Source organism: Ornithorhynchus anatinus, chromosome 17 (genome assembly GCF_004115215.2).
Source record: "Ornithorhynchus anatinus isolate Pmale09 chromosome 17, mOrnAna1.pri.v4, whole genome shotgun sequence".
Lineage (NCBI taxonomy): Eukaryota > Metazoa > Chordata > Mammalia > Monotremata > Ornithorhynchidae > Ornithorhynchus > Ornithorhynchus anatinus.
The window spans coordinates 10,281,676-10,309,179 of record NC_041744.1 but is presented as its reverse complement, the minus strand read 5'-3'; the positions used below and the strand labels follow the sequence as shown (position 1 = coordinate 10,309,179).

Here is a 27,504-nt window from a genome sequence, read left to right as displayed (position 1 = left end):
AGCAGACACTGTAAGAGTCTAGGCTGCACCACTAAAAAAGTCCATTAAAGGAACTGGCAAAGTCCATTAAAGGAATTGGCTCCTAAACAAGGCTGAAAAATATATTACTTATTTTTGGTAGATCATGGGGCTTCCAAAATTTAGATATAAAATTCACCAGGTATTAGGACCATCTTTTCTTGGTGTAGGATTTAACTCTGGTTTAAAGGGGGAAAACGAAACAAAACAGTCAACTGCTAAAAATCTGACAAGTTTCCGTATCAAGCTGTTTCTTTCACTCAAATATCAAATCATATTCATTACAAAACACGTAGGCTCAACCTGATGAGACCGTTAATGAGAGCAAATCCAACCGAGTGTACTATTTCTGTACAATTATGCCATAGGCCCAAATTTTTCTGCCAAAATCAAGCCTCCTCTGGCAAGGACATTCAATGCATCTATCAATCACCATCCATTTCAAAATCAAACATCCACAAGTTGACTTACTGCCTGAACTCTCAGGTGTAGTTTTTAATTCCCTGATTTAAATGACAGGTAAGCCTTGGCAGGCTGGCTTCATCTTGGATCCTAAATGGGTTAAGTATACCCTTCAAATTAGCAAGGACTGCGATTCACTTTCCCTTCCCTCACATCCCTCTTACTGATCAGCATTTTAACTGGCAGACAAGAAGATGGAACTGCTGAAATGGGTAAATTCAATTTAGATGCAAAACTGTTTATCTACATGATCTTTAAGAGAAACAGCGTGGCCTTCCCTGAAAGAGCCAGGGCCTGTGAGTCAGGGGACCTGGGTTCTAATCCTGGTTCTACTCCTTGTAGGCTGTGTGACCTTGGGGAAGTCACTTAACTCTTCTGCACCTCAATTATCTCATGGGCAAAATGGGGAGTCAGTGCCTGTTCTCCCTCCTGTTAGCTTGTGAGCTCCATGTGGGACCTGATTATCTTATCTACCCCAGCACTTGACTCCTAGTATGCATTTAACAAATACCCCGATTACTCTTATTACCTGAAACAACAGTGTAGAATATCACAGTGGAGTCATTCCAAAAGAGGAGTCAAAATGGGTTGCTCCAGGTGGCACTGCCCAAATTCATTAAAAAACTAAACAGAAATAACCACCATCCATGATTTTCCTCCCTCACCCACTACTGTGAATCGTAAGCAGGTAATTAAGATACTTTGGGCTTGCAAGGGAAAGGTGCTAGACACCAATTCAAAAATCTGAATACCTGGACTGCTCAAAAATGTTTACCTACTCATCTAATGCAAAATTTGGTTTAAAACGGTGAAATTCTTAGTCATCTCATTGCTTATGGCACTTCCTGGTGTGACTGTTGAAAAACTTCCTCTTTTTCTCTGAAACCATTTTTGTCACTAGAGCAAACCATTTTTAATCTGAGTTCAACCACTATTTTTTCCTTTGTCTTAAACCACCCAAATGTCCCTTTAGTAGAAGAACACAGCCTCTTGCAAGAGAAGTTCCTGAAAAGGTAAGCTACAGTTTTCAAGTAGCCAGTTTTGTTCAGTCTCTTTTGTCTGAAACAGGATGCCTGCTTAATTTAAATCTTTGGTCTTTCATTATGGTCTGCTAGTTTAAAAACGAAATTGATCAATATGGGTGATTTCCACGACGATGTGGGTTTCTTGTTGGGACTCACTTTACTGGCTCCTAAACATATAGAGAGAGTTCTGTTATTGGAAAATAAAAAAAAGATTCCTTGCTTTAAGGATTCTAGGCTATGTAATTTTGGGTTTTCACCTAGGCATTTTATTCAACAATTCACGATAGTCTGCCTGTTTACTACAAGTGGATTCGGTACGTAGAATTCTTCATTAACAATGGCCCCTGCCCTCTGTTGTGTTGTGGACTAAAAAATAAACCGAAGCAGGAGGGAGAATATGCTGAACTACAAGATTCTATTTTGCTTTGTTTACAGCACAAGCTACCCTGTAGCCGAGAAGCTACAGCATCGACATTACCATAACTTTAGTGTGTTTTTAATATTAAAGCACCAAAGTCTTCTCCAAGGAAACATTCAGGTTCAGCTTCATTTACAAGAATCAAAGGGAGGAAGATAAACTGTCCAAATCGTCAATATTTTCTTTTTGCCAACTGTTCATTTTAAAATATTTAAAATGCCTGTTTTTAACAATTTTACTCTTCATCTTACACACAACTAGAAGAATAAGTATCTATTTGCTGTTATGTGCATTTATTTGCTTAGGCTACCTACATTTTAAATAATGTCTATCAGTTTAGTACAAAAACACTTTAATTTGCCAAACACACTCCCCATAGAGAACAAAGCTGAACTGGCCTAGTATATTGCAGAACGGTTCTCCCTATACCCCGCTGTAACTTTTTTTCTGTGCCTTGATTTTCCCCATTTTATAAAGGGAGAACAATAAAACTGGCCTACTTCACAGGGAACAGAGTGAATTAAAGTCAGTTGGAATCAAAAGCATTAAAGAAATTCAAGTAGCTTGACTAAGCTAAAGGCACTCTGGGCTCTGGTATAACAACTGAACATCTTAAAAGCAACAAAATTGAAAATTATTCTTGCTGTAAAAAATTCAACCTATCCTCAACAAGCTGTCTTTATAATCCCATCGTGGATTCAGAATACCAGACCTGCTATATGAGAGCTTTCTCTGCCTAAGAAAAACCAACAGCTATTCCTATTTTCTTCCTTCACAGAGATGCTTAAAGAAAATTTTATAATATAATCTTGATTTTATGACCCATTTTTGATCTCCTTTGACTTTACAGTACAAATAAGAAACAAGGCCCAGCCCCTTTCCTAATTGTCATTCTTTCCGATTTCTGGCTTCCTTTAAGACAGTCTGAGTGAGTGCCCAAAGGCTTTGGGATTCTTTTCCTCTTATTTCCTCTACTATTTCCAAACTGACCTTCCCTGAAGGATATTCTGAAACTCTTGGAACACTGTTGGAATGTAAAGGATTTCTTGGAAAACACCCAAGGTAATTCAGGTCTCCCAGAATTTTCCAGGTAATTCACTTAGTCCAGCAATTTCAGGTGACCTACTCAGCATGCTGTGGGCTTTTAATTGTGTTTACAGCTTCACAGGGCTGGAAGGGATTCTCAAGAACCATTTCTTTCTTCTCCCTGCTGTTAGGTAGGATGGTACCAAAACCACCCCCAGAAGGCACTCATTTACATTTTTTTATTTCCAGAAATGATTCAGAAATGCTATTTAGGTGAAGCACAACCCATTACCACTCAGCCGTGAGGACCAGGATTTATTTTAATTTTTTTTCCTCCAAAATGGTATTTGTTAAGCACTTACTATGTGCCAGGTACTGTACTAAGCCCTGGGGTAGATAAAAGATAATCAGGTGGGACAGAGTCCACGTCCCACATGGGGCTCACGGTCTTAATTACCACCTTAAAGATGAGGTACCTGAGGCCCAGAGAAGTCATGTGACTTGCCCGAAGTCACACAGCAGACAAGTGGCGGAGCCAGAATTAGAATCTAGGTCTTTCGGACTCCCAGGCCTGTGCTCTATCCAAAAGGCAACCCCGCTTCTCATCACTGTTCTTCATAAAGTCTTTGTAATATCTAGCCTGCCTAAAATCTCTTGCTGCAATTTGGGCCACTTTTCTGGGTTTTCAGCACAAATAGAATACTTGCTTCCTACTACCACCTCTATTGGTTTTGGTAACTACCCTGGTGGGCTCAGCAAAACTGGTAGATTTCAAGCATAATTTTTTATTTATTTTTTTTTTTTAGAGTTCTCCATTTTTCCATCATTTCCTCCAAATTACTGTGACTTTTCCGAAAGCATGCAGGTCTCATTCTTGGAAATGATGGCACCTCTCTTATGTCCCTTAAGAGGCTGTCACTGATCTTTAAAAGTTTCCCTATCGTAAAATTTACCCTATCTACTCTAATACCTATGGTAAATGTTGGATTCTCTCACAACTATTAAAACCACTGAGTTAAAAGGCTCTCAGGTTCCGAACTATGTCACACAAGTGACAAACCAGTCCAGCCTCTACCAGACGATGGAAAGTCTATATATCGAGAACCCGTTTAAAAGCGTGAAACCTCCAGTTCCCAGAAGTCTGAATTTAGAGAAGCAGTCATTAGCAGGGCTGCTCAATTATTCTATCACCTATTATTGTTAATTGTTAATAACTTCTTATTCTATCCTGTTGCGGGGATCCTGGGGAGATATATGAGCTCTGAGACTCCAAGCAGCTGGGACAGACTCATCACCCAACTGCGAAGGGAATGAGAAGCTGGGTCGGCCTAGTAGATCCTCACAATCCCAAGTCCCTAGAGTACACCTTTAAAAACAAATAAAGTTGGTTCCCTCCCGTTAGAATCTAACGAGAGAAGGCGTTAATGATATTGATTACAATTCACTGACAATCAATCATACTTACTGAGTTCTTACTCTGTGGAGAACATTGTACTAAGTGCTTGGTAGAGTACAATATAACAATATGAAAGAATTGGTAGACACATTCCCTGCCCACAAGAATCTTACAGCCTAGAGGGAGAAGTGTAGGATGAGAAGTTACAATAAAGACAGGATTTTATTCAAAATGAAGGAAAAAGTTACAGCACTGTTATGCCTCTGTGTGGCTCCCATACTGTTCTCCAAATCTCAACAACTTCAAATTGATTTTTCAGGATAGGCGGTGACCTCCATTTCTGAAAATCAGTTACTCCTAATCTTGCCCCAAATCCAATGACTGTTGTAAATTGTTATATAATACGATATAGCATTTTAGCTACACATCTACACCTTTTTCTATCACCACCGAATATAACCCGGCAAATATAACACCACAAAAACTTCAGAATTCTCCTGATTTCACATCAACACCGAGAACCAAATTTCCAAGTCCAGTGTTTCAAATAATTGGGAATGGGGATCGTCCCAGTGAGAATTTATTATTTTGTTACCGGCAAAACAGAAAAAGCAAGGCATAGTGGAAAGAACACAGACCTAAGAGTCGGTGGATTTGGGTTCTAATTCTGGCTCCGCCACTTCCTTACTGGGTGACTTTGGGCAAGTAACTTTTTTTTTTAATGGCATTTGTTAAGAGCCTACTATGTCAGGCACTGTGCTAAAGCACAGGGGTAGATACAAGCTAATCAGGTGAGACACAGTCCACGTCCCACACGGGGCTCCCAGTCTTAATCCCCATTTTACAGATGAGATAACTGAAGCACAGAGAAGTAGAGTGACTTGCCCAAGGTCACATGGCAGACAATTGGTGGAGGTGGAATTAGTATCCACTTCCTTCTAGCTCCCAGGCCCATGTTCCATCCAGTAGACTATTTCACTTCTCTGAGCCCATTTCCCTATCTGTAGAATGGTGACTAAATACCGGTTATCCCTCCCCTTGAAACTGTGAGTCCCAAGTGGGGAAGGGACTGTGTCTGACCTGATTATCTTGTATTTAGTCCAGCGGGCAGTACATAGCTTGGCATATAGTAAGTCCTTAAATACCACAAATTTTGCCATTATTACAACTTGAAATAATTTCTGGAGGACCAAATGAAAGAAAAAAGGCACAGCAAGTTGAAAGCCAAGCTCATGGTGGGAGGCCAGGGAGTTTTAGCACTGGCTGCAGGGACTCACACCATCATCTCAGGACTGGACTGCCTTCAAATCAGTGACCAGATTCAATCCAACAATCTCATCTCTGGACTCTTCTGGGACTAATGATTCGAGCTCTTCTAATGCTAGATTAAAATCGCTCCTGGCAGAACTAAGTTTCTACTGAGCCTTCCTCATTGATGATTTCAAAAGAGGATCTTAACATAGTTCCTGAAACGGAGAGTGTTGTGGTAAAGATGCCAGTACACGGAGAAGCAATGGGGCTAATGGGTATGTAATAAGAGAGTATGTCTATTTCCCTAAATGGTTCATTTTGAACAAGAACCTTGCCAGTCAGACAACTGTATTTATTGAGTACTTACCGGTGCAGAGCCCTGTACTAAGTGCTTGACAGAGTACAATATAGCAGACACCTTCCCTGCCCATAACGGGCTTACAGTCCAGGGGGACTGTCGGAACTGAAACCCTGGGACCTGGCTCAAATTTAATATCAGCACAAAGGAGGGAGTTGTGGGGACTCAAAGGTTGTGGCATGCAAATTGGAGGGCAAATAAACAAAAGCCCCTACTGAATGCTGGACTTGGAGTCCCAGGAAGTGACCAGGGACTTTGGTGCATGCACAGACACCGCAGAGATAAGAATTCCAGGCCTTCAAGTGGACATCGTTGGGCCTTCTTGTTGGGATTCTGACCTACCCCCGCATTATCAGCGCTGCTTTGAGTCTAGCGGACAGGAGAAACTCTGTTTTCTCCTTATGTTGTTCACTGTAGGGTTTTCACATGTGCTACTGAAAAGTGGCTTCGCAGAGCTGACATATCGCTAGAAGGCGGGGGAGGAAGGGAAAAGGGCAAATTGAGAAAAGGGGAGATAGTGAAATCTTGGGTCAGCTAGTGAAAACAAATGAATCGAGAACCTGAAGCTATGCTCGCATCCTCTTTTGCTATACAGGAAATTAAATAAAACAATAATGATAAAAACCTTTAAAGGCTTGAATCAGATCAATAATTCAATTTTGGCATCATGTCCCTTCCTAATAATGTCCTTTTGAAGTAACAGACAAAGAAAACACAGTGGTTAGTCTCCCGGCAAGCAAATTCACAATAGAAAAAAATGCTTTGGGCTCCACATGTGGCCATTCCTTTGGACTAACTTTTAATTTATGTGAACTTGTTAAAAAAAAAAAAAGCACCTTTGTCTAAAGTGTAGAAGGAATGTTTGCTCTATACATGTTGTTGACTGGCAACTAATGCCATTATCTCTGGAAATGGAAAAGGGAAAACGTAATCCCTAAAACACCTATCCAGAAGTGATAACGAGGAGCAGAACAGATTCTGGAGGGGCCAACGGGAAAATGACTAAAAAGCACAAGAAGAGAAGTAAAAGACTTGGAAAAACAACATCGCCAAAATCCACCCCTTCCTCTCCATCCAAACTACCACATTAATGCAAGCACTTATAATAATAACGATGGTATTTATTAAGTGCTTACTATGTGCAAAGCACTGTTCTAAGCGCTGGGGGGATACAAGGTGATCAGGTTGTCCCACATGGGGCTCACAGTTTTCATCCCCATTTGACAGATGAGGTAACTGAGGTCCAGAGAAGTGATGTGACTTGCCCAAAGTCACACTGCTGGCAAGCGGCGGAGCCAGGATTAAAATCCATGACCTGTGACTCCCAAGCCCGGCCTCTTTCCGCTGAGCCACGCTGCTTCTCAAACCTATCCCACCTTGATTATTGTATCAGCCTCCTTACTGACCTCCCTGCCTCTTTCCACTCCAGTCCAAACTCCGTTCTGCCGCCCGAATCATTTTCCTTCAAAAACGTTCAGACCACGTCTCCCAACTCCTCAAGAAACTCCGGTGGTCACCCATCCACCTCCGCGTCAAACAAAAACGCCCCACCATTGGCTTTAAAGTACTTAACCACCTTGCCCCCGCCTACCTCGCCTCACTGGCTCTCCTACTACGACCCAGTCCATACGCTTCGTTCCTCTGGTTCTCACTGTACCCTAATCACATCTATCGGGCCGCCTACCTCTCACCCACACCCTACCTCTCGCCTGGAATGCCTTCCCTATTCGTATCAGATAGATAATTGCTCTCCCCGACTTGAAAGCCTTATTAAAAGCACATCACCTCCAGGGAGCCTTCCTGAAAGAGCCCTCCTCTCCTCTTCTCCCACTCCCTTCTGCGGCGCTCGTGCTTGCTCCTCCCTCTCTCCCTCCCTTACCCACAGCATGTATATATCTGCAATTTATTTATCTATTTATTTATGTTAATGTCTGTCTCCCCTCTAGACTGTGAGCTCGTTGTGGGCAGGGACTGTGTCTGATGTTACGTCATACTCTCTCAAATGCTTAGTACAGTGCTTTGCACACAGTAAGCACTCAAAATAAATCAGTGAATGAATGCTAATAAACTTCCCCTGAATATCCGGGTGTAGATAGGAAACACATCCGCCAACTCTGTTATATAGTACTCACCCAAGCACTTAGTACAGTGCTCTGCACATAGAAAGCACTCAATACACTGACTGAGTGGCTACATTGGCCCATAGTATATCAAAGGGATAAAATTAGGAGAAACATCACACCAAGCTTTTATTATTTCAGCAGGGCCAATAATTACCCCCAATATGCAACTCCTAGTGCTAGTTAAGTGTTTTGCACTTTACAAAAGGTTAATAAAGCCTAACTACTGACTGATGACCTTTAACCGGATTTCTTTTCATTTATAGTATCCGCTTCAACATCGCTTGCCACCTAATGAAATGTCTATCAAGTATTTTATCGTAATATTTTTTTGTGGAAACGTGGGACACAGCTTTCAAACAGCATCAATGTCAACTCTGCCTACTATTTTTGTTTCAACGATAACGGGGACCTCAGGTGACAGGGAAAATGCCACAGAAAAATCATCCAGCCAGCCAACCCAACCGGCCAGAGTCCCTTCCAACCAGCCAACCCAACCTGCCGAAGTCCTTTCCAACAAGCCAACCCAACTGGCCGGGGTCTCTTCCAACAAGCCAACCCAACTGGCCGGGGTCTCTTCCAACAAGCCAACCCAACTGGCCGGGGCCTCTTCCAACAAGCCAACCCAACTGGCCGGGGCCTCTTCCAACAAGCCAACCCAACTGGCCGGGGCCTCTTCCAACAAGCCAACCCAACTGGCCGGGGTCTCTTCCAACAAGCCAACCCAACTGGCCGGGGTCTCTTCCAACAATCCAACCCAACTGGCCGGGGTCTCTTCCAACAAGCCAACCCAACCGGCCGGGGTCCCTTCCAATCAGTCAACCCAACCGGTCGAAGTCCCTTCCAACCAGTCAACCCAACCGGCCGAAGTCCCCTCCAACCAGTCAACCCAACTGAACGGATCCCTTTCCAGCCAGTCGACCCAACCGACTTGGGTCCCTTCCGGCCAGCCGACCCAACCGAGCAGGGTGCCTCCTATCCAGCCAACTCAACCGGTCAAGGACGCTTCCAGCCAGCCGACACATCCGGCCGAGGCCCCTTCCAGCCGGCCGACCCAACCGGCCGAGGCCCCTTCCAGCCGGACAACGCAACCCGCCCCTTCCAGTCAGACAACCCAACTGTCCACGGCCCCTTCCCGCCAGCCAACGCAACGCCCTACTTCGATTTCCTCTACGTCGCCAAGGGATAGGTTTCCCCCGTTTCTTTCGGAAGCTAACAGTAAAGTGGGTTCTCAAACTGAGTCCCGGTACTCTAATGCAAATTCAGCAGCTGCGCTGTTAATTGGGATCATTTTGACTGCTATGATGCTACTTATAATAGTAATTGTTCTATGGAAATGCTGGAAAAAACCAAAACGAAATGACCAGAACTGGGCTGGTCGTTCTCCATTTGCAGATGGTGACACCCCTGACATCTATATGGATAATATTAGAGAAAATGAGGAAATCACAAAACGCACCTCCATTATTTCATTACCTTGGAAGCTGAGCAAAAACACTCTACTAGCAGATGACTTAGATATTAAGTTGTTTGAATCAAGAGAAAACACGGAATCATCAAATTACCTGACTGAAGATGAAATGCACGACCCAACAGACCCTACGTCGGACAGCACTGATGACTTAGAAGTTGGCAGTCCAGCTTGTCCGCTGAATGATCCAGATCTACCACCACCCCCTCCACCTCTTGTTGATTTGGAAACACTGAACCAGGAATGCGAGCCACCCACTTTACTCCTTCAGTCTGACACCTTTGATCTGCCACTGCCCCCGGGGGATTCCAACCAGGTCCAGAGGGCCAACTCTGACGACCAAGAGTCATTTCCTCCACCTCCTCTTGCCTCCCTCAGTTTGCCACCTGCCCCGGAATGTTTCAAAGTCCAGCAAGACCACACCTCTGAGGAGGTCAAGTCACTTTCCCCTGAACTAGAGACTCAATCTTATCACTTTCCTACTCCTCCAGATCTGGTTCATCACGACCTAGACAAAATACTGCCTCCGCCCCCTGATGAACTGCTATAAACTATCCCTGCTTGCTGTTTTCAGTTGATCTTACGTATCTCCTAACTGGCTGGCTTGAGTCGGGAAAGTACTACGAAATCACAGCTTTCAGTTTGGAAAATCTGTAATGATCCGCTTACCACCCATTTACAAAGTCCGCGTTGATACGAAAATGCCAAGGAAACAAAAAAAAATGACTAACGGTGTGAGTCTGGTGAGAGCCCGGGAATGTGTCCAACTTTATCGTCTTGTATCTATCCTAGTGCTTTGGACAGTGCTTGGCACAGAGTAAGCACTGAACGAATGCCACCATTCTTAGGAATAATAGTGTCGTTTGTTGATGATGCTGCCCCGAGAAGAGATGATGGAATGATACTAGCTGATTTTCAAGACACACAAAAACCTCTTGTTGGCAAATTATCTTAAGAGTTCTGATACCTCTGGGAAATAAATGTCAAGAAACGGGCATCACGTGAATGAACACAGATCTTGCCACAAACAAAATGTTTTCATGTATTTTTTAGACTGAGAAACCTGAAAGAAAGCATTTTGTTCATTTACTATTCTAGGTGATTAAAAATTTAAAACATAAGCGTCTGCAGAGACTTTGATTAAAATGAAACCTGAAATTTGACTCCAGGATTCTTAGCAATCACTCATTTAAAAGACTAACCAAAAAAAGCACTTTTATAAGCACTATGCTTTAATCAAGCTCATGTAAATATGAGTCAGTGACCGTAACAACTTAATTTCCTGTTGGAAAAAAAACATTTTTTTAAAAATCACACCACCTTCACACTTATCTACCTTCAACTCAAAGTTTTTAATGAAGCTAGACTATTTATTAGAAGGAACAGGGCGTGGTGGAAAGAGCCCGGCTTGGGAGTCAGAGGTCATGGGTTCGAATCCTGGCTCTGCCACTTGTCAGCTGTGTGATTGTGGGCAAGTCACTTAACTTCTCTGTGCCTCAGTTACCTCATCTGTAAAATGGAGATTAGCTGTGAGCCTCATGTGGGGCAACCTGATTACCCTGTACCTACCCCAGCACTTAGAACAGTGCTCTGCACATAGTAAGCGCTTAAATACCAACATTATCATCATTACTATCATTATTACATGGGACAGGGACCATGTCCAACCTGATGTGTTTGTATCCACCACAGGGCTTAGTACAGTGCCTGGCACATAGTAAGCACTTAAATACCATTATAATAATAATGATAATCACTGAAGAGAAAAGCTAGGGCAATTATGTACAATAGTGCTACATGGTGCTTTAAAGAGAAGAGATTAGCCTCCACTCAACAGGTAAATCTTCATCACTCGATTATAATAGCTAGCCCAGGGCTCAGCCTTGTGACTCCCCAAATATTGACCGATGACAGTAATGACCAAGACACTGCACATTAACTAAACACCAGTATGGTCATTTGGTTGGGCCTGCAGCCCGGACTGAACCACCAGAGCCCACCCGGCTATTTACATGTTTCCCAAAGGGTAGTCAACTCATTTTGGGGAAAGGGGAAAGCAAAAAGAATAGTGCTGTGAGGCCACAGCATTAATTAGCTTAATTAAACAGAAGCACTGATTCCTTGCTTTCTTCAGTGACCGTTGGCAAGACTTCCCAAACCAAGAGTCATCTGGTCTCCAACAAGTCGTGCCCAATGGCCTGATATCGGGGGAAGTTGCCCAATGTACTGGGCTGGAGTAGTCTGATCTCTATTGCATGGTTCTGAGAGAGTAATCGACGAGTGATAAGTGTGAAGGAGCTTAACCAATCAAATGATGGCATTTACCGAACGTTTACTGTGTGCAGAGCACGATACTAAGCACGTGGCAGAGTACAATATCACCAAATTGGCAAACATGTTCCCTGCCCACTCAGTGAATAGCTGGTTAAGATACAGACGTAAAAAAGAGAGGCTTCTCTGAATTTGGTGTGCCTGTGGCCAGCGTCGATTTCATTCGTTACTAGTACTTACTGAGTGCTTGCCGTATATCTAGCACTAGGCATGGGGGATATAAAAAGATGAAATACATTCAAAACAGCCCCTACAGGAGTGGACAGTGTTGGGAATGAGGGAGGGAAGGTGGAGTGGGGGAACGGGGACAAACTCACAATTAAACATTAAAGAAACCCCAGAACACACAGCCATTGCAGATTGAAACTGCAGGACACAGAACTAAAGGATCTCTTCTGCCAATACTAACAAAGAGAGAAATATTTAAACCTAGCCAAAAACATCCCCGATTTTTCATTATAAATGGAGGACTCCCCATCCATCTCTTTCTCATGGGCCCATCAGGAATCCCATCAATTTCTAGAGTGTTTCTTTTTCACTGTTAGACCACGGTGGGACCTCCCACCACCCTGAAAACTGCAATTGTCAAGATTTGCCTTCATGCAAGAGCCCAAATCGACTGGATGCAAACCACTGGCCTTCTTAAGTTTGGGTGATTTAAATCATTTTCATCTGCCTAAAGATTTATTAACCTGAGCTCACTGGAACAAAACTTTCCACTGGCTCTCACCAGGGCACAGAGAAACTCTTCAGTATCACCTTGGCTCTTTCCATCAGCTTTCTCTGTCTGACATACTGGCTTTCGTCACTCATCTGCACAGAGTAAGCGTGTAACAAATACCATAATTATTATTATTATTATCACCACAGCGCTTCCCACCTACAAAGCCCTTCTGAAATCTCATCCCCTCTGGGAAGATTTAACAAATTCATAGCACTCTGGTCATTTCCACCCAATCCCACTGATAGCACTGAATCACTACCACCTTATTCTCAGCATTTATTATTTTATTATTATTACTAACAATAATAATTTTATATATTTACATTATTTATACAGCTATTTTGCCCTGATACATCTGTACTGCTTCCCATTAGATCTTTGTTCTTCTTCCTAGTCCCACTATTTGCAAATACTTTCTTATCATCTGACCCACCCCAGTAGTTTGAAAGTTCCTGAAAGGCAGTGATCCTGGATCTCCTATCTATTATCTTCTCTCAAGAGCTTTATACAGTGTTTTAGTAAGCACTAATATCACTGAGGATGATGCCAGTGTACCAATGCAATGTTATTAAGAATTCTGGTGCACAGAGCCAAAGGGAAAGATTGGCTCAATAATATCTTCAACCTTGTAGATCATTTTTAAATGAAGAGACCAATATATTTTAATTTGGAGCTTTTTAATCCTCATCGTTAAAATCAGTATTTGTTTCTAAAAGAACTGAAATTAAATGAAGGACATAGAAATTTAGAAACAATTCAATATAAGAGGATGCCAGATTTCAGTTTTCAGGTCTTTGACAAAACAGAGCACCATAATTATTAAGAGCAGCACTGCCTAGTGGATAGAGCACAAGCCTGGGAGTCAGAAGAAACCTGGGTTCTAATCTCGGTTTGCCCCTTGTCTGCTGCGTAACCTTGGGCAAATTACTTCACTTTTCTGGTCCTTACTTACCTCATCTGTAAAATGGGGATTAAGACTGTGAGCTTCAGTGTGGGGCATGGACTGTTTTCAACCTGATTAGATTGGCCCCAGTGCTTAGCAGAGTGCCTGGCACAAAGTAAGCATTTAACAGATGCCATAAAACAAGTATTTTTCAAAACCATAAATCCTAGACATGTAAAACATCCACTTTACCCATTTCTAGATCTTCTGTTGTCCTATGGAGGAGATGGCTCCACATCACCCAGAAATTCCATGCCACTGGCTTCAAGTCTCTGCAAGAGCTTTCTTACTCTTACGTTGGGCTCTCCTCACCAGCTTGAACTCTTCATTCTTTCCCATTACCCTTAACTGCCCATCACTCTCTAGCCCCTTGCCCATGTTGCTTCCCCTCTAACCGGACCTCATATCAATCAGGCCATGTCTTCCCCACCATCTTCAAAATCCTCCTATAAAAATCGCCCCTTAAAAAGTCTACACCGATCAATTCCCTGTATACCAAGTTGTGTCAACAGTCTCCATTAATCAATTATATTTTTTGAGCGTTTACTGTGTGCAGATCACTGTACTAAGCAATTGGGAGAGTACAACAGAGTCGGTAGACATGCTTCCTGCTCACAATGAGCTTACAGTCTAGAGGAGGAGACAGATATTAATAAAAACTATGGATATGTATACAAGTGCTGTGGGGCTGAAGGAAGGGAATACAAATCCAAGTCCCTTAGCGCTTAGATACTTAAACCCATCTACGGCACTTATGTATATATGCAAGCTTAATCATATATTCAATTATGTTTTTGGCTACTCCCATCTGCCATAAGGGGACTACTACTTATTGTATATTTGTAACTCCTTCCCGCTGCTCCGGTCTGTAAACACTAAATGTCTGCCTTCTTCCCCAAATTACAGTGAAGGTAAAATACTCAAAGTGTACGAAATCCATAATGCTGCTGACTTCAAATAATAAACTCAGAGAATTAATTTATCAGCTTCTTCGGGTCAAGAATGGACGACTATGGCACAGTTTCCTTCCCAAAATAAGGAATGACTATACTTAGCAATGCCACAGTGAAAGCAGGCTGACCGAATGAGAAATGTTTTGGCTGATCAGAGTGAATTCAAAACCTACGTTAAAAATCCACTTTTCATAGAATGGGGATAGCCTCTTAACACATTAAACCGGACAAAAGAAAATGCCACAATGCTGAAGACGGTTTTGGCAGTGAATTCACAAGCACTGGACTTCCTACGAGAGGCATTCATTCCACTAAAAAATATTCACTTAGCAGAAGACTTCAGAGACTAACAATCCTTACAATGGTAGCAATATATATTTCACTACTTAAAACATTCAGGATTCAGTAGTGGTAATTGGGGAGTTTTGCAAAGAGAGGTGGAGGGAGCTAAGGCACAGGGATTTTATTAGTGGAAAAAGACTCATCAGCAGTAGGGATTATAAAGGAGAGCATTACCTTGAATAATTTTTCTTTTTCAAAACTGAAAGAAAACAAAGACAAAAAAAAAAGGCATTTTAAACGGGCGGCGTGACTCTACATCGATTAACTTGACCATCAGATGAAGGCAATCTGCCTGGAGTATCCACATCTTATTAAACCTTGATTTTAAGTACGCTCCATCCACCTTTCCATTAAAATCCCTCAACAAAGCAAGAGTTATTTAAATCGGCATCTTAAAGAAACCAAAAAAAGGCTGATGAAAATAAACATGCTCACCAAATAATTGTGAACTGTTGTCCTCCCTTTCCCACCCACCCCCCTCCTTCAAAAACCAGCTGATTTGCATGCCTCTACTCAAATGTGATAGTAGAATTAGTTAACTTCCTAACTGCAGGCTGTGGGGCAAACTCCAGCGTTCTTGCAGAGTTCAAATCAGGACAATTACTGAAGCACTCAAAGCCACATCCTTGGAAAACCAGCAGGAACTGAGGGACCCAATTTCCAGCCATAAAATGTGATTCGAATGAAAAGTAAAAGGCGGCGGAGAAAGCGAAACGAGACTTATTCGGCTAATCGGGCCGGGGCCCAAAGCAAGGCAGAGCCGCTAAAGTGGGGAGGGGGTGGGTCCAGCCTACATTTTCAACCGGATTCCCGGGTCCGTTCAACGTCGGGTTGAAAGCCTGTCCATTTTGGGAGCGTGCGCCCCACGCAATAAATTGGAGTCAGCACCAATGACAGCTCTGCAGTCCTCCGATGTGGTGCTGATCAGGTGGTTGCAGGGCTTCAGCTCATAGCAACACAATGCAGCTGAAGAGGCAAGCACGATCCACAGCCAGAAACTGTAGCTACTCCCCACAACAAGACGACCTTTAAGCTAAAATCTTGGGAGAGGAAAAAACAAAAATGTGCTGATGCGGAAGACGACATTACGGTAAGCCGATCTCAGAAATGATGACAAAAATCAACGGCAGCTTTTCTTGAGGGGCAGTTTGACGGCGGGCTGTGTAGTCTTTACTAGTAAGTGCATGCACCAGATATTTGCTGCAGTGGTAGTTGAGAGATTTCGTGATAAAAAAGATTTGCCCTGTAAGTATAACGAATGGTTTTCCTGTGTAAATCAGGAAAAGCGTATTCGGAAAAACATCATCTTGAAAGATGTGGAACTTGGGGGCAGCATGGGGTCTGAATTTTCAAACGTCTAAAATGCTTTTTAAAAAACCCAGCAAATAGGTCTTTGGAAAAAGACCTCTTACATGGTAATTTTTCTTAAATCACCACACGAAAAAGAAAAATGTCACCCCATTCTCAGACAGCTACATTACTGCAGAGATTTTAAATACAGATGACAGCCATTTTTTTTTTAAAGTAAGAAAGCTAAGAATCCGAAAACAATATAGCCTGGAATCAGCGGTAATGATCAGAGCCTCTTTTTATACAAGAAACTGTCATTTTGGAATGGGGTCTCGTATCTGAGCATTGAGGCTTTGGAGAGATGGAGAAGTAGGAGAGTGAAAAGGAGGGAAAAAAATAAGGGAATGAGGAGACGGAGAGAAAGGAGCAAAAGAGGAAAAAGTCTCCCTCTGCCAGACAGCTCCTGTAAATAAAGGAAAGCTTTGTGGGTTTAATCACTGAACAATTATAAAAGGAGCCAACAAAAGGGTTGTTTTGGGGGGATAATTCTGCCTAATGCTAAGCAGTTTCTTCAGAGAGATGCCTTAGCTACATCTGCACGTTAAAAAGGGTATCATTTTGGTGTGTCTGTCTATTTCCAGGCAACGTTGGAATATCAGACACTGAAAATGTCTCCCTGCCTGCTCATCCTTCTATTTCTTATACCTAGCGTTCTGTGCGTTTGTCCTCCCCAATGCCTGTGCTCAGGAAGCCATAGGCATGTGGACTGTTCAGGCAGAAACTTGTCTACGTTGCCACCCGGACTTCAAAACAATATCGTGCATCTAAACCTGTCGTATAACAACTTCACCGATCTCGATGACAAGTTAACTCGATACAGCAACTTGAGGACCCTCGACATTTCGCACAACAGGCTTGTGCACCTCCCTGCTGAGCTCCCCAGGTCCCTGTGGGAAATCTTTGCCACCGACAACATCATCAAACTTCTTCACAAACTCGACACGGCTTACCAGTGGAACCTTAAAGTGCTTGACGTGTCCAAGAATATGGTGGAGAGGGTTGTTCTCATCAAAAACACTCTGAGCAGCCTCAAGTTTCTCAACCTCAGCAGCAACAAACTCTGGACCGTGCCGACCAACATGCCCTCCAATGTAGAGATGGTGGATCTTTCCAACAATTCGTTAACCCAGATCCTGCCGGGCACCCTGAAGGAGCTGCTGCATCTCACCCACCTTTACCTGCACAACAACAAATTCACATCCATTCCCGACCAGGCTTTAGACCAGCTCTCTCAGCTGCAAGTCATAACCCTGCAAAACAACCGGTGGTCGTGCAACGACAAAGAAAACATCACCTATCTAGTCAAGTGGGTGACGGAAACAAACGCCCAAGTGATAGGCGCTCCGTGCCCGAACCAAACAACTCCTTGGCAGGAGAACACCACGTACGCTACATCCTCCGCACCTTCGGGTACCCTCACCGTTCAGGGGATACAGGCGGTGAACACCGTTAGTCCTTTGAATTTGATAACTCACGCCACCCAAGTGACCAAAGTCCCCAGACGATTTCAAGCGGAGTCAACGTTAAGTGCCACTCTCAGCCAAAGTGTCCTATTTACAAGCACAGATGAGCCTCTGGCCCTCTATCCGGAAGATCTGCCCACCGAACAGACAAGATCCCACGAAGCGGCGGCGGCCACACGTACCATTCGCCTTCAAGATGCGATTGCTGCCAACACCACAAAATCCCCCACCACTCCCATGGTCCTGAGCATCACCAGCGGCGTGCCGACCAACTTCTCCGAAATGCCTCAAAGCACAACCGTTACCTTGAGAAGAGAGGAGACAACCACGAGTATTTTAAACACACGCTTACGCTCCACGGCAAGCGTTTGGAAGGTTTATGCCCCTTATATCTTGATGCTCAATGTAGCGGTCATTCTAATTACCTGAGGGCCTGGGGTTCAGAAACTAATGAAACTACTCCTTTCTGATGTATAGTGGGGACTGAAAAATGCCTGTCTCTAACCAGTGATTCAAATTACATTACACACACAAGAAGGCCAGTCTTGCTAATATGATTCTGATCCAAATGAAGTAACCTGTCCTAACTACAAGAAGTGCACAAATAATGTGTTGGTACTTGCTGCTATTTATTTTACTGTCTTACCTGAGCAGAAACTAACCTGAGTTTGTTTTGTTTTTTTTTTTTTTAATTGAAATGTTTATTTTGTATTTTAGCTTTTTTCTTGCACAATATATAAAGCATTTAAACTTTAATATGTATTTTCTGTATGTTTACATCATTAAACATCTGGAAAAATAAAACGTGTAGCCTACGTTCATTCTTCTCTAATCTTTCCCCATGACAACATCACACTGCTTACGATTAAACTCAACCTACTCATCAGTCAGAAAATAATCCTCTGGATGTCTTGGGTCAAAGTAACAGAACTTTCCCTCAAATGGGACTATACAAGCAACTGGCTGCTACATTCGTGGTCACCCTATTCAATGAAAATGTAGTTCCTCTCCAATATCTTAAACGATTTCACCATATGCAAACCACCTACAAGCAGCATGACCTAGTGGACAGAGCATGGGGCCTGGGAGTCAGAGGACCCGAACTCTAATCGCGGCTCTGCCACTTGCAAGCTGAGCAACTTTGGGCGAGTTACTTAGCTTCTTTGTGCCTCGGGTTCTTCATCTGCAAAACTGACATTAAATATCAGTTTTCCCTCCTAGTTAGACTGTGACTGTTTCCAACCTGATTAACTTGCATCTGCCCCAGTGTTTAGAATGGTACCTGACCAATAGTAAGCACTTAAAGCTGATAAAAATGAATCCATGAGCCCCTCAAAAACATCCACTACAAAAACAAACATGACTTTGTGCCTTCTGAGAAAGTCTGGCCTCTTTCCAAGATATTCCATAATGGACAATGGCCCCAACAACACCTGGTGAGAAGTTCTGCATTTTGACTCCAAGTTAAAGAGAAGCAGCATGGCCTAGTGGATAGAACACGGGCTTAGGAGTCATGAGCTCTAATCCCGCCTTTCCCACTTGCCTGCTGGGTGACCTTGGGTAAACCACTTAACTTCTCTGTGCCTCAGTTCCCTATGTGGGACAGGGACTGTGTCCAACCCAGTTAACTTGTATATATCCCAACGTTTAGAACAGTGGTGTGGCACTTAGTAAGTGCTTAACAAATACCATTATTATTCTTATTATTATTCTTATTATTAAAGAAGTTTACTGGGTTTGATTTTAGGATGGGAAAAATGACAATGGTAAGGAATGCTAAACAATAGGATTGGATAAGCCTAAATAATGCATTAAGCTGACCCTGCTTGCCAGTCTAGGCGAAAAAGTATCCTGCATTTTCCAAAGTATAGGGCTTTCTATTCTAAACTGAAATAGAAAGTTCACTGAAGGGAAGTTTCTGAAGAGTAGACTGTGTCAGGGAGGGGGCCACTGCAAACTGGACATGACACCTTCACAAAAATGCCACAGTCATTTCAAACACAGGTATCGATGCCCATACCCATTCTTCTCGGCTGATGCCAGCCAGGCACACTTGTAATGAGATGAGCAAGAATCAGGCCAAGATGTCTGCCCTGTAGGTTGTAGTTTGCATATCTTGGTCTAACTCTGGATTGTGAACAAGAAACGTAGGCTCTTGAGAATTTAATGTGCTATCATGTTACTCTACTCAACAGGTGACAGGCTGAACTTGAAGTAAATTTCTTCAGGTATAAAGAGCCCTGGAAAAAGAGACTGAGTTACATATTGCATTCCATATATATTTAATTAACACGTAAAACCCTCCAAGTGGTCTGAGAGGCACGGTGGGCTTTTCCTGTGGCTCACATTCTAAATTTTCCTGCTTTTTCCTGTTGGGCCCCACACCTAGGTAGAGGAGATCAACCTGCCCCAAGGTATTAGTATGCTGATTGTCCTATGGCTCCAGATTTACTGGCGTCAACGGATGATTCATGATAACATTGCCAGAGCACAAAGCAGGAGTCTCATCCCCATTTTACAGATGAAGACTGAGGCCCAGAGAAGTGAAATGACTTCTCCTAGATTACACACAGTAGGTCACTGACAGGGTTGGGATTAGAAACAAGGAGTCCAAACTCCCAGTCTCCTGATCTTATCAGGCCAGTTTTAGATCTTCAGTCAATCCTATTTATTAAGCACTTATTATGATTAGAACAGGTTTTCTTAATATTATTAACAAGGCAGGTACATTTCCTGTCACCCAATCCTCCTGCTCCCCAGTAACTCCAATATCACTTGGGCATTTTCCAAAGGCATCCGTTTCCAGCACCTGCCCACCCCGTTTGCCAGGAACAAACAGGCAAATAAATGACAGTGAAAAATACCTGACTTGTGCACCCCGGTGATCAAAGAAGAGAGTAACTTTTGCATTAAACAACCAAGCAGATAGAAATGTGACAAGGCATTGTTCCTGATCATGTGATTGCCAGAAGTGATGCTGGCACTGCTTGGGAAACTCATATTCGGTTAAGTCATAACCACTACTCGTTTCATTAATAAGACCAGTTTTTAAGACTAGTTATGGTGGGAGAAGGCAGAACCAGAACAACAAATCCTCTCTCTCTCTCGTCCCTTCACATCCGATGAGAAGAAACCCTGATGGGGTAGGCAATCTGGAGAGAAATAACATGGTTTGGTCTTTTTCGTTTAGGTGGGGATGGAGCTCTTGAAGCTGGGCTAAACGGCATGATAGTGCAATATTGAGAAAATAATTTGCTTGTAATAATACCTGGAAGAAATGGTAGCTCTGCAACAACCACCAAGAGTCAGATAAGATGGGAAATAGAAACCAGGACTCCAGACTTCCAGGCTACTTTCTGAAAATCAGTCCATGCTTAGTTTTAATAGTATTACTCTAGTTAGGGCATACAGAATTATGTCTTCCATTTCCCTATTAGTGCTGCTCATCAAGAAGCAAATGTATTAAGGAGAAAAGACTATCCAAAAGAAAAAAAAAAAAAGCATCACATGACTAAAAGCACAATACATGGTCTGGACAGAAAACACTGACCTCACCTGTCTAATAAAATGGTAGCCTCCTCACTCCTCATTTTATTTTTTATTGTATTGGCTCTAGATTCTGAGTAGATCATACTTACACAGAAAAAATCACACCCAATAACACTCTTTCCACGTTCTTCTTCTTTTTTTTTTTTTTTTGAGAACAGAGCTCTAGACAAGAGTTAGGGATCAGAATCTATTCTTAGCCTTGTCAATGACTCATCAAGCAACACAACTCAGATTAATGAAATAGCTAGAATCCAGCTGCTCTCTACCTCACAGAGACTCCTCGGAGCATTAATTGAGGTCTTTAGATATTTTCAGCTCCTTGAGGAAAGAAAAAAACATATCGCTGAAGCAAGTAAACAATACAATCAAGTTCTCGGTGAAACAAGACGAAACCAGATTTGAATGTGCTTGCTGACTGGGTTCTGGAAATTCCAAAAACCTATTAAAATGAATAAATAAATAAAAGCTTTGATCCCTTATTCTTCTGTCCCATCTAGCACTTCAGACCTGAACGTTGCATTACAAAAGTCACCAGCATTCACTCTTAAAAGGCCCATCAATCCAACTGTCCTTAAGGAGAGATGACTTTTATGTGCTGTACTCCTAACCCTCCCCACAAAAAGCCACTAGTGGAAGCTCTTTTCTGCACAATCCCATTCAGCAGCAAAATGGAGGAAGTGGTCAGAGCTGACACTAAGCTGCAGTCAGGTGATTAGCGGGTCCTGGCCTTGATTTTTAGGTTTCTCCATTCATCTTCAACAGCCACCAGGGTACAAGGAGGACAAAACTAGATACAGCAAAGGAAAGAACTCAAAATGACGGGGGTTGGAGGGTGGGGGCAGTGAAAGTAGGGAGAACCTGGCATCTGGACTCCTCAAATACACAACTAACTCTGAAGTTTTGGGTCTGCCTTAGAGATGCTTTAACAGAAAGCTCCTTAACTTGTAGAAACTTTAGTTCTGTACAGTGAAGAGCTCAAAGAAAGTCTTTCGACTGAAAGGTAATAAAAACCCTCCCTCAAGTGCTAATTTGCTAGGCTGATTAGCTTGTTCATCACTTGGAAAGGTGTAAGGCAAATTGGGATTTTCAAGTAACAAGCTTCTAGGAAACAGTCTTTCACAATAGCAAAGCAGATTTGCTTCTTAAACCTTAAATGCCCTCTTTGCTAACTGCACAGAAAATCCATAAGGGAAACAGAGCCAGTATAGATATTTTTTACATAACAACCCTGACCCAACTCTTTAGATGGGTGGGATTCCTGCTGTGGCCACCACACAGGGTTTCCAAAAGTCATGGTGAAAATCTCTTTGGCTTTGGACAAAACCTGGGTTTCTTTTAGGTTACAAGGGGAAGATGAGAGAGAACAGAACTTGATCCTAACAATGTGAAACAATTACCAGAGTAAACATCGAGTTGCATTCACAACTTTAAAAAATATGGGTTTTCCTCTTCATTTAGGCTACTCAGAGCAGGTGACAATATTAAATTAGGCTTTTTAAAATTCTCTCAAAGGTCTTCTTTCACATGTCTGAAATACTGGGAAATGTCAGGTTTCTCAATTTTAGCAGCAGTTCCTCTACCAACTTCCAGCAAATGTTGCCCATAGTCACAACCCAAACGAAACAAAATACAAATGCTTCTGGCACCTGAAAGACGGAAATGCCTTGGCAAATCTTTATCTAAACAAAAAATTCATTACATGCAGAAAGGTCTTGTTTGGCTTTTTGTGAAATGAGCAAAAGCAGGATCATGGCAACAGTAAGTAAACTGAGGAAGCGGGAGGTAGAGAAGCATTGACGAAGAAAGCCTCAGCTTTGATTGCTCTTTCTCAAACAATGCCAGGCTATAAACAAAACTGGGAACAATACTCATCACTTTATACATCAACACCACCTGGGCTAGGCCCAGCTAATCTTTCCTCATTCCAATCCAAAGTCACCTTGTCCAAACAGTGAACTCTCCTTTATCCACCTGCGGCTTATCTATGCCCTTCCTGGAGCTGGGTGGTTTGGTGTGTGTGTGTGTGTGTGTGTATGGTGAGGGGAAACGGCAGTAATACACCCAGGATGGAAGCCTTCTGGCCTTTGCCATGAATATGAGAGCGAAGAGCTTGGCTTATCTACCCCCGACGGCACACCTCCTGTGGAGATGGTTGGTGGGTTTTTTTTTTTTTTTTTGGTTTAGAAATGCTTTTCCGCCTTTCTCTCCCCACACACCCTCAGAGAGGGGAGGCCCTCCCAGCTGGCAGCGTGTCTGACATCTTTAGCCCGTGGATGGTAAAATGCGAGCAATGGAAGCAGACAATCAGAAGGAAGGACTCCTGGGAGACACCCTGCAGAGGCTGGAAGTTTTTCCAGCTCGGGCACGCTGCCCGAGAAGGAGGCATGATGATGTGCCTGAGCAGAAAAACTTCCAACCTTTTCCAGAGTGCTAAACTGAAGGTCTTTTTGATTATCTGTTATCTTACATTCCCTTCTTTGGATTCCTTCAAGATAGGCATATCCTGCAATAACAAGTTGAGCTCTCTCTTTCTCAGTGAAATGACTGGGTAATAAATGTCTCTGAAGACTAGATTGTGATCCTGCTGTGGGCAGGGATTGTCTCTATCTGTTGCTGAATTGTACTTCCCAAGCGCTTAGTACAGTGCTCTGCACTCGGTAAGCACTCAATAAATATGACTGAAAGAATGGAGATGGACACTTTGATCTGAAGTCACAAATTAATTGCTGCTTTCAATTAAGCAAGCTCTCAAACACCTGGCAAAAGCACATTTTAAAGACGCCTCTAGCTTTCCTAAATGGCTTTAGGTAGCGATATGAAGTACCATGCATGTTAAAAGGATACCATTTAAAAACCTTTGATGTGTTAATCTTCCCTAAATTAAACCTGGCATCAAGACACCGTGCTTACCTGGAATTACTTCCTTGCAAGGTTAACTTGCCGAGGAAAAACAGCAAAACCAAATCTCATAAATTGCATGTCCTGCCTCTGGCCTGAAAGAGCCTCCCTCTTCATATCCGACAATGACTCTCCCCACCTTCAAAGCCTTATTGAAGGCCCATCTCCTCCAAGAGGCCTTCCCTGACTAAGCCCTCCTTTCCTCTTCTCCCACTCCCTTCTGCATCACTCTGATCTGCTCCCCACGGTGCTTCTGTCCATTCCCTTACTTCATTTATTATATTCTCGTCTGCTTTCCCCTGTAGACTGTGAGCTCGTTATGGGCAGGGAATGTTTCTAACCCTGCTGTACCATAGTCACTCAAGTGCTTAGTACAGTGCACTGCACACAGTAAGCACTCAATAAATATGATTGAAACACCTCCAAAATGCAAAATATACTTAAGGATTTAAATTAGGTTACAAGCTGGCAAGAGAAAAACCTAATCTTTGGCTAGTAAATCTCCTTCCTGTCGGGCTATTTTTTTCCAACCAAATATATGAAGGCAGGCTTCATTTGCCTTTACCAAACATCACTGCGTCTAGTAGCCCAAATGATCTCAGTAACCCTTGTACCTCGATGCGGTTTCAATTTTGGATGCTAATATTATATCCACCCTACTTCCTGTATTCTAGCTCTGCTTTTCCTTAATTAGAAATAGTGGTCACTTTTAAATCTACACCTTGCGTGCTAAATGATGGTGAATTTTATACAGTTGGTAATTTTAGGCTAGGCCTGTTACTTCAAGTACTTCGGAGATGTTTTCTTCTACATTGATGTTCTTTCCAAATAAGGAATGAATTGTCAGGCAACTTCTCAAACAAACACCAAGCTGTTTTTACACATGAAACTCCCAATTAATCAAATCAATAGTACATATGAAGTATCTGAGTGCAGATCACTTATACTAACCATTCTAAAGAGTAAAACAGGAGACATGAACCTTGCCTTCTTACAGTCCATTAGCGTCAGGCTCCTTCCGTTTAGGGAAGGCGCCTTCTGCTTTTGTACTTCCCAAGCACTTATTACAGAGCACTGTGTTCAACAGGCACTCAATAAACACCACTAACATTATCATTATCACAGACAACCTAAACTTGGTCAAAGATGAGAATAGGTGTGTCCAACTTTTTTTCAGGAAGCAGTGAAATACATGTGCTATTTTCTGAGCCAGAGCTCTTTTTCTATGAACACAAAAATAAAAGGGAAACATAGCAAAAATCTATACATCTTCAAGGGCATATAAGAGTCACTGACAAATAATAATAATAATAATGTTGGTATTTGTTAAGGGCTTACTATGTGCAGAGCACTGTTCTAAGCGCTGGGGTAGACACAGGGTAATCAGATTGTCCCACATGAGGCTCACGGTTAATCCCCATTTTACAGATGAGGTAACTGAGGCACACAGAAGTTAAGTGACTTGCCCAGTCACACAGCTGACAAGTGGCAGAGCCAGGATTCGAAGCCATGACCTCTGACTCCCAAGCCCGGGCTCTTTCCACTGAGCCACACTGCTTCTCTAGCGTGCATGCCAGCAGCTGCTGTCATTTTCTATCAAAAGTTGTGTTTTTGAAGCTGTCTTTACAGACAATTCTCTCCTAAAATTACATGCAGAGAAATGTCATTCATGTTAACTTCTTGGTATAAACCAGCTTCAATCTGTTTCCTATCTCACCATCAACACAATCACGATGCTCCCCAGAACGGAGCCAAGTATATAGGCTTCAATAAAGAGGACCATCTTATTTCTAAAGGTTGCTAAAACATTCACACGTAAACTTAGAGAGGGACCCAGGAGTTCTTGTTTCAGGAATTGGTTTTTTTTTCCCTGGATGAGGAGTGTATTTCCCACCCAGCCCTTATCTCAGAGAGTCTAGGGACCAAACCTGAGCTGACAGATGAGAAATTCTGGGAGTTCCTAGAAAGAAAGGCCTTACATCAATTCCAGGTATTTTTTATTCTTTACAGCTGGAAAGAGAAGCACGGCGTTCAGATAATGCTGCCTCGGCAGGAAAGCTAAATTTTAAACACAAGAGGCATGGATTCACCTGGGATTACTGAGAAGGGTAACGCCTATGATATTAATGAACCAGAATACAAAAATGGCCTGGGCACAACTGAGAAAAACTTCAGAATAACCATCTTTATAAACACACTGAACTCCAAAGTGAGTGGCCGTCGCCCATCCCCACTTCATAGCAACAGGAACACCTGGTCTTACTGAAAGTTCAGGTGAAATGTCAAATCCTATGTCTCCGGTCAATATCGATGAGGAAAGTTGGGAGGTCCCCATAACCAGAAATGTTAGCACGCATACTTTGAAAAGGAAGTATCCCTAGACATGGACTTACTCTTGCTTCAAACAGTCACCAACCTTCACATAGAGGATGACAAAGCACACAGAATTCACAAGCTCCTAAATCAAGTTGTTCAAGTCAAAAATATCAGCAGATTCTTGGATAATCAGTTATACAGCAGCAGCATGGCCTAGTGGATAAGGCCTGGGAGTCAGAAGGACCGAGGTTCTAATCCCAGCTCCACCATTTGCCTGTTGTGTGACCTTGGGCAAGTCAATTCACTGGGCTCAAGTTCCCTTATTGATAAAATGGGCATTAAGACTGTGAACCCCATGAGGGACAAGTAGCTTGTATCTACTCCAGTGTTTACTATAGTGCCTGGCACAAAGTAAGCACCTAACAAATACCACACAAAAAAAAAGAGGGATATTTAGGGATAGAGCAAAGTAAATTGTCGAACTGTAATAATAATGTTGGTATTTGTTTAGCGCTTACTATGTGCCGAGCACTGTTCTAAGCGCTGGGGTAGACATAGGGGAATCAGGTTGTCCCACGTGGGGCTCACAGTCTTAATCCCCATTTTACAGATGAGGGAACTGAGGCACGGAGAAGTTAAGTGACTTGCCCACAGTCACACAGCCGACAAGTGGCAGAGCTGGGATTCGAACTCATGAGCCCTGACTCCAAAGCCCGTGCTCTTTCCACTGAGCCACGCTGCTTCTCCTTGGAACTTGGAACTGTACTTTCCAAGTTCTTAGTACAGTGCTCTGCACACAGTAAGCACTCAATAAATATGACTGACTGACTGACTGAATGAATGAATGAATGAATGAATACAGGGTGTTTGAGGGTACATCAGGATGGAATCCAAAGAGGGAAACCATGGTAAGACTCCTCCAGGCGTCGTGACATTCCTCTTGGATCCAGGATAAAGGACTGAATGGACTTTTAATGTCATTTCTTTCCTTACGTCACATTTTCTCTTTCCAGCCCTCTGTTCGGCACCCTATCAGAATATGAATGGTGTAGAGCCAGTCTCAGAGAGGGGAGGTGGTGGTGGAAGATGG

At 42.8% G+C, this 27,504-nt stretch overlaps 3 protein-coding genes across 7 annotated transcripts in view; 2 read left to right on the top strand and 1 right to left on the bottom strand.

Moving 5' to 3' along the window:
- NF1 (neurofibromin 1) overlaps window positions 1-27,504 on the bottom strand; it is a 184,711-nt gene that overhangs the window by 51,410 nt on the left and 105,797 nt on the right. The gene's annotated exons all lie outside the window — the stretch shown is intronic.
- Window positions 1,367-10,708, top strand: EVI2B (ecotropic viral integration site 2B). Its single transcript, XM_007666656.3, has 2 exons — window positions 1,367-1,493; window positions 8,341-10,708. The coding sequence occupies exon 2, from the start codon at window positions 8,374-8,376 to the stop codon at window positions 10,093-10,095; it is 1,722 nt and encodes a 573-aa protein (XP_007664846.2). The 5' UTR covers window positions 1,367-1,493; window positions 8,341-8,373; the 3' UTR covers window positions 10,096-10,708.
- OMG (oligodendrocyte myelin glycoprotein) lies at window positions 15,645-18,455 on the top strand. The gene is made up of 2 exons (XM_007666655.4): window positions 15,645-15,928; window positions 16,770-18,455. Exon 2 carries the CDS (start codon window positions 16,797-16,799, stop codon window positions 18,078-18,080), a length of 1,284 nt encoding a protein of 427 aa, XP_007664845.2. The 5' UTR covers window positions 15,645-15,928; window positions 16,770-16,796; the 3' UTR covers window positions 18,081-18,455.

Bases quoted from the DNA above. Each gene is read 5' to 3' on its own strand.
- EVI2B (XM_007666656.3), top strand. From the start codon at position 8,374: ATGTCTATCAAGTATTTTATCGTAATATTTTTTTGTGGAAACGTGGGA.
- OMG (XM_007666655.4), top strand. From the start codon at position 16,797: ATGTCTCCCTGCCTGCTCATCCTTCTATTTCTTATACCTAGCGTTCTG.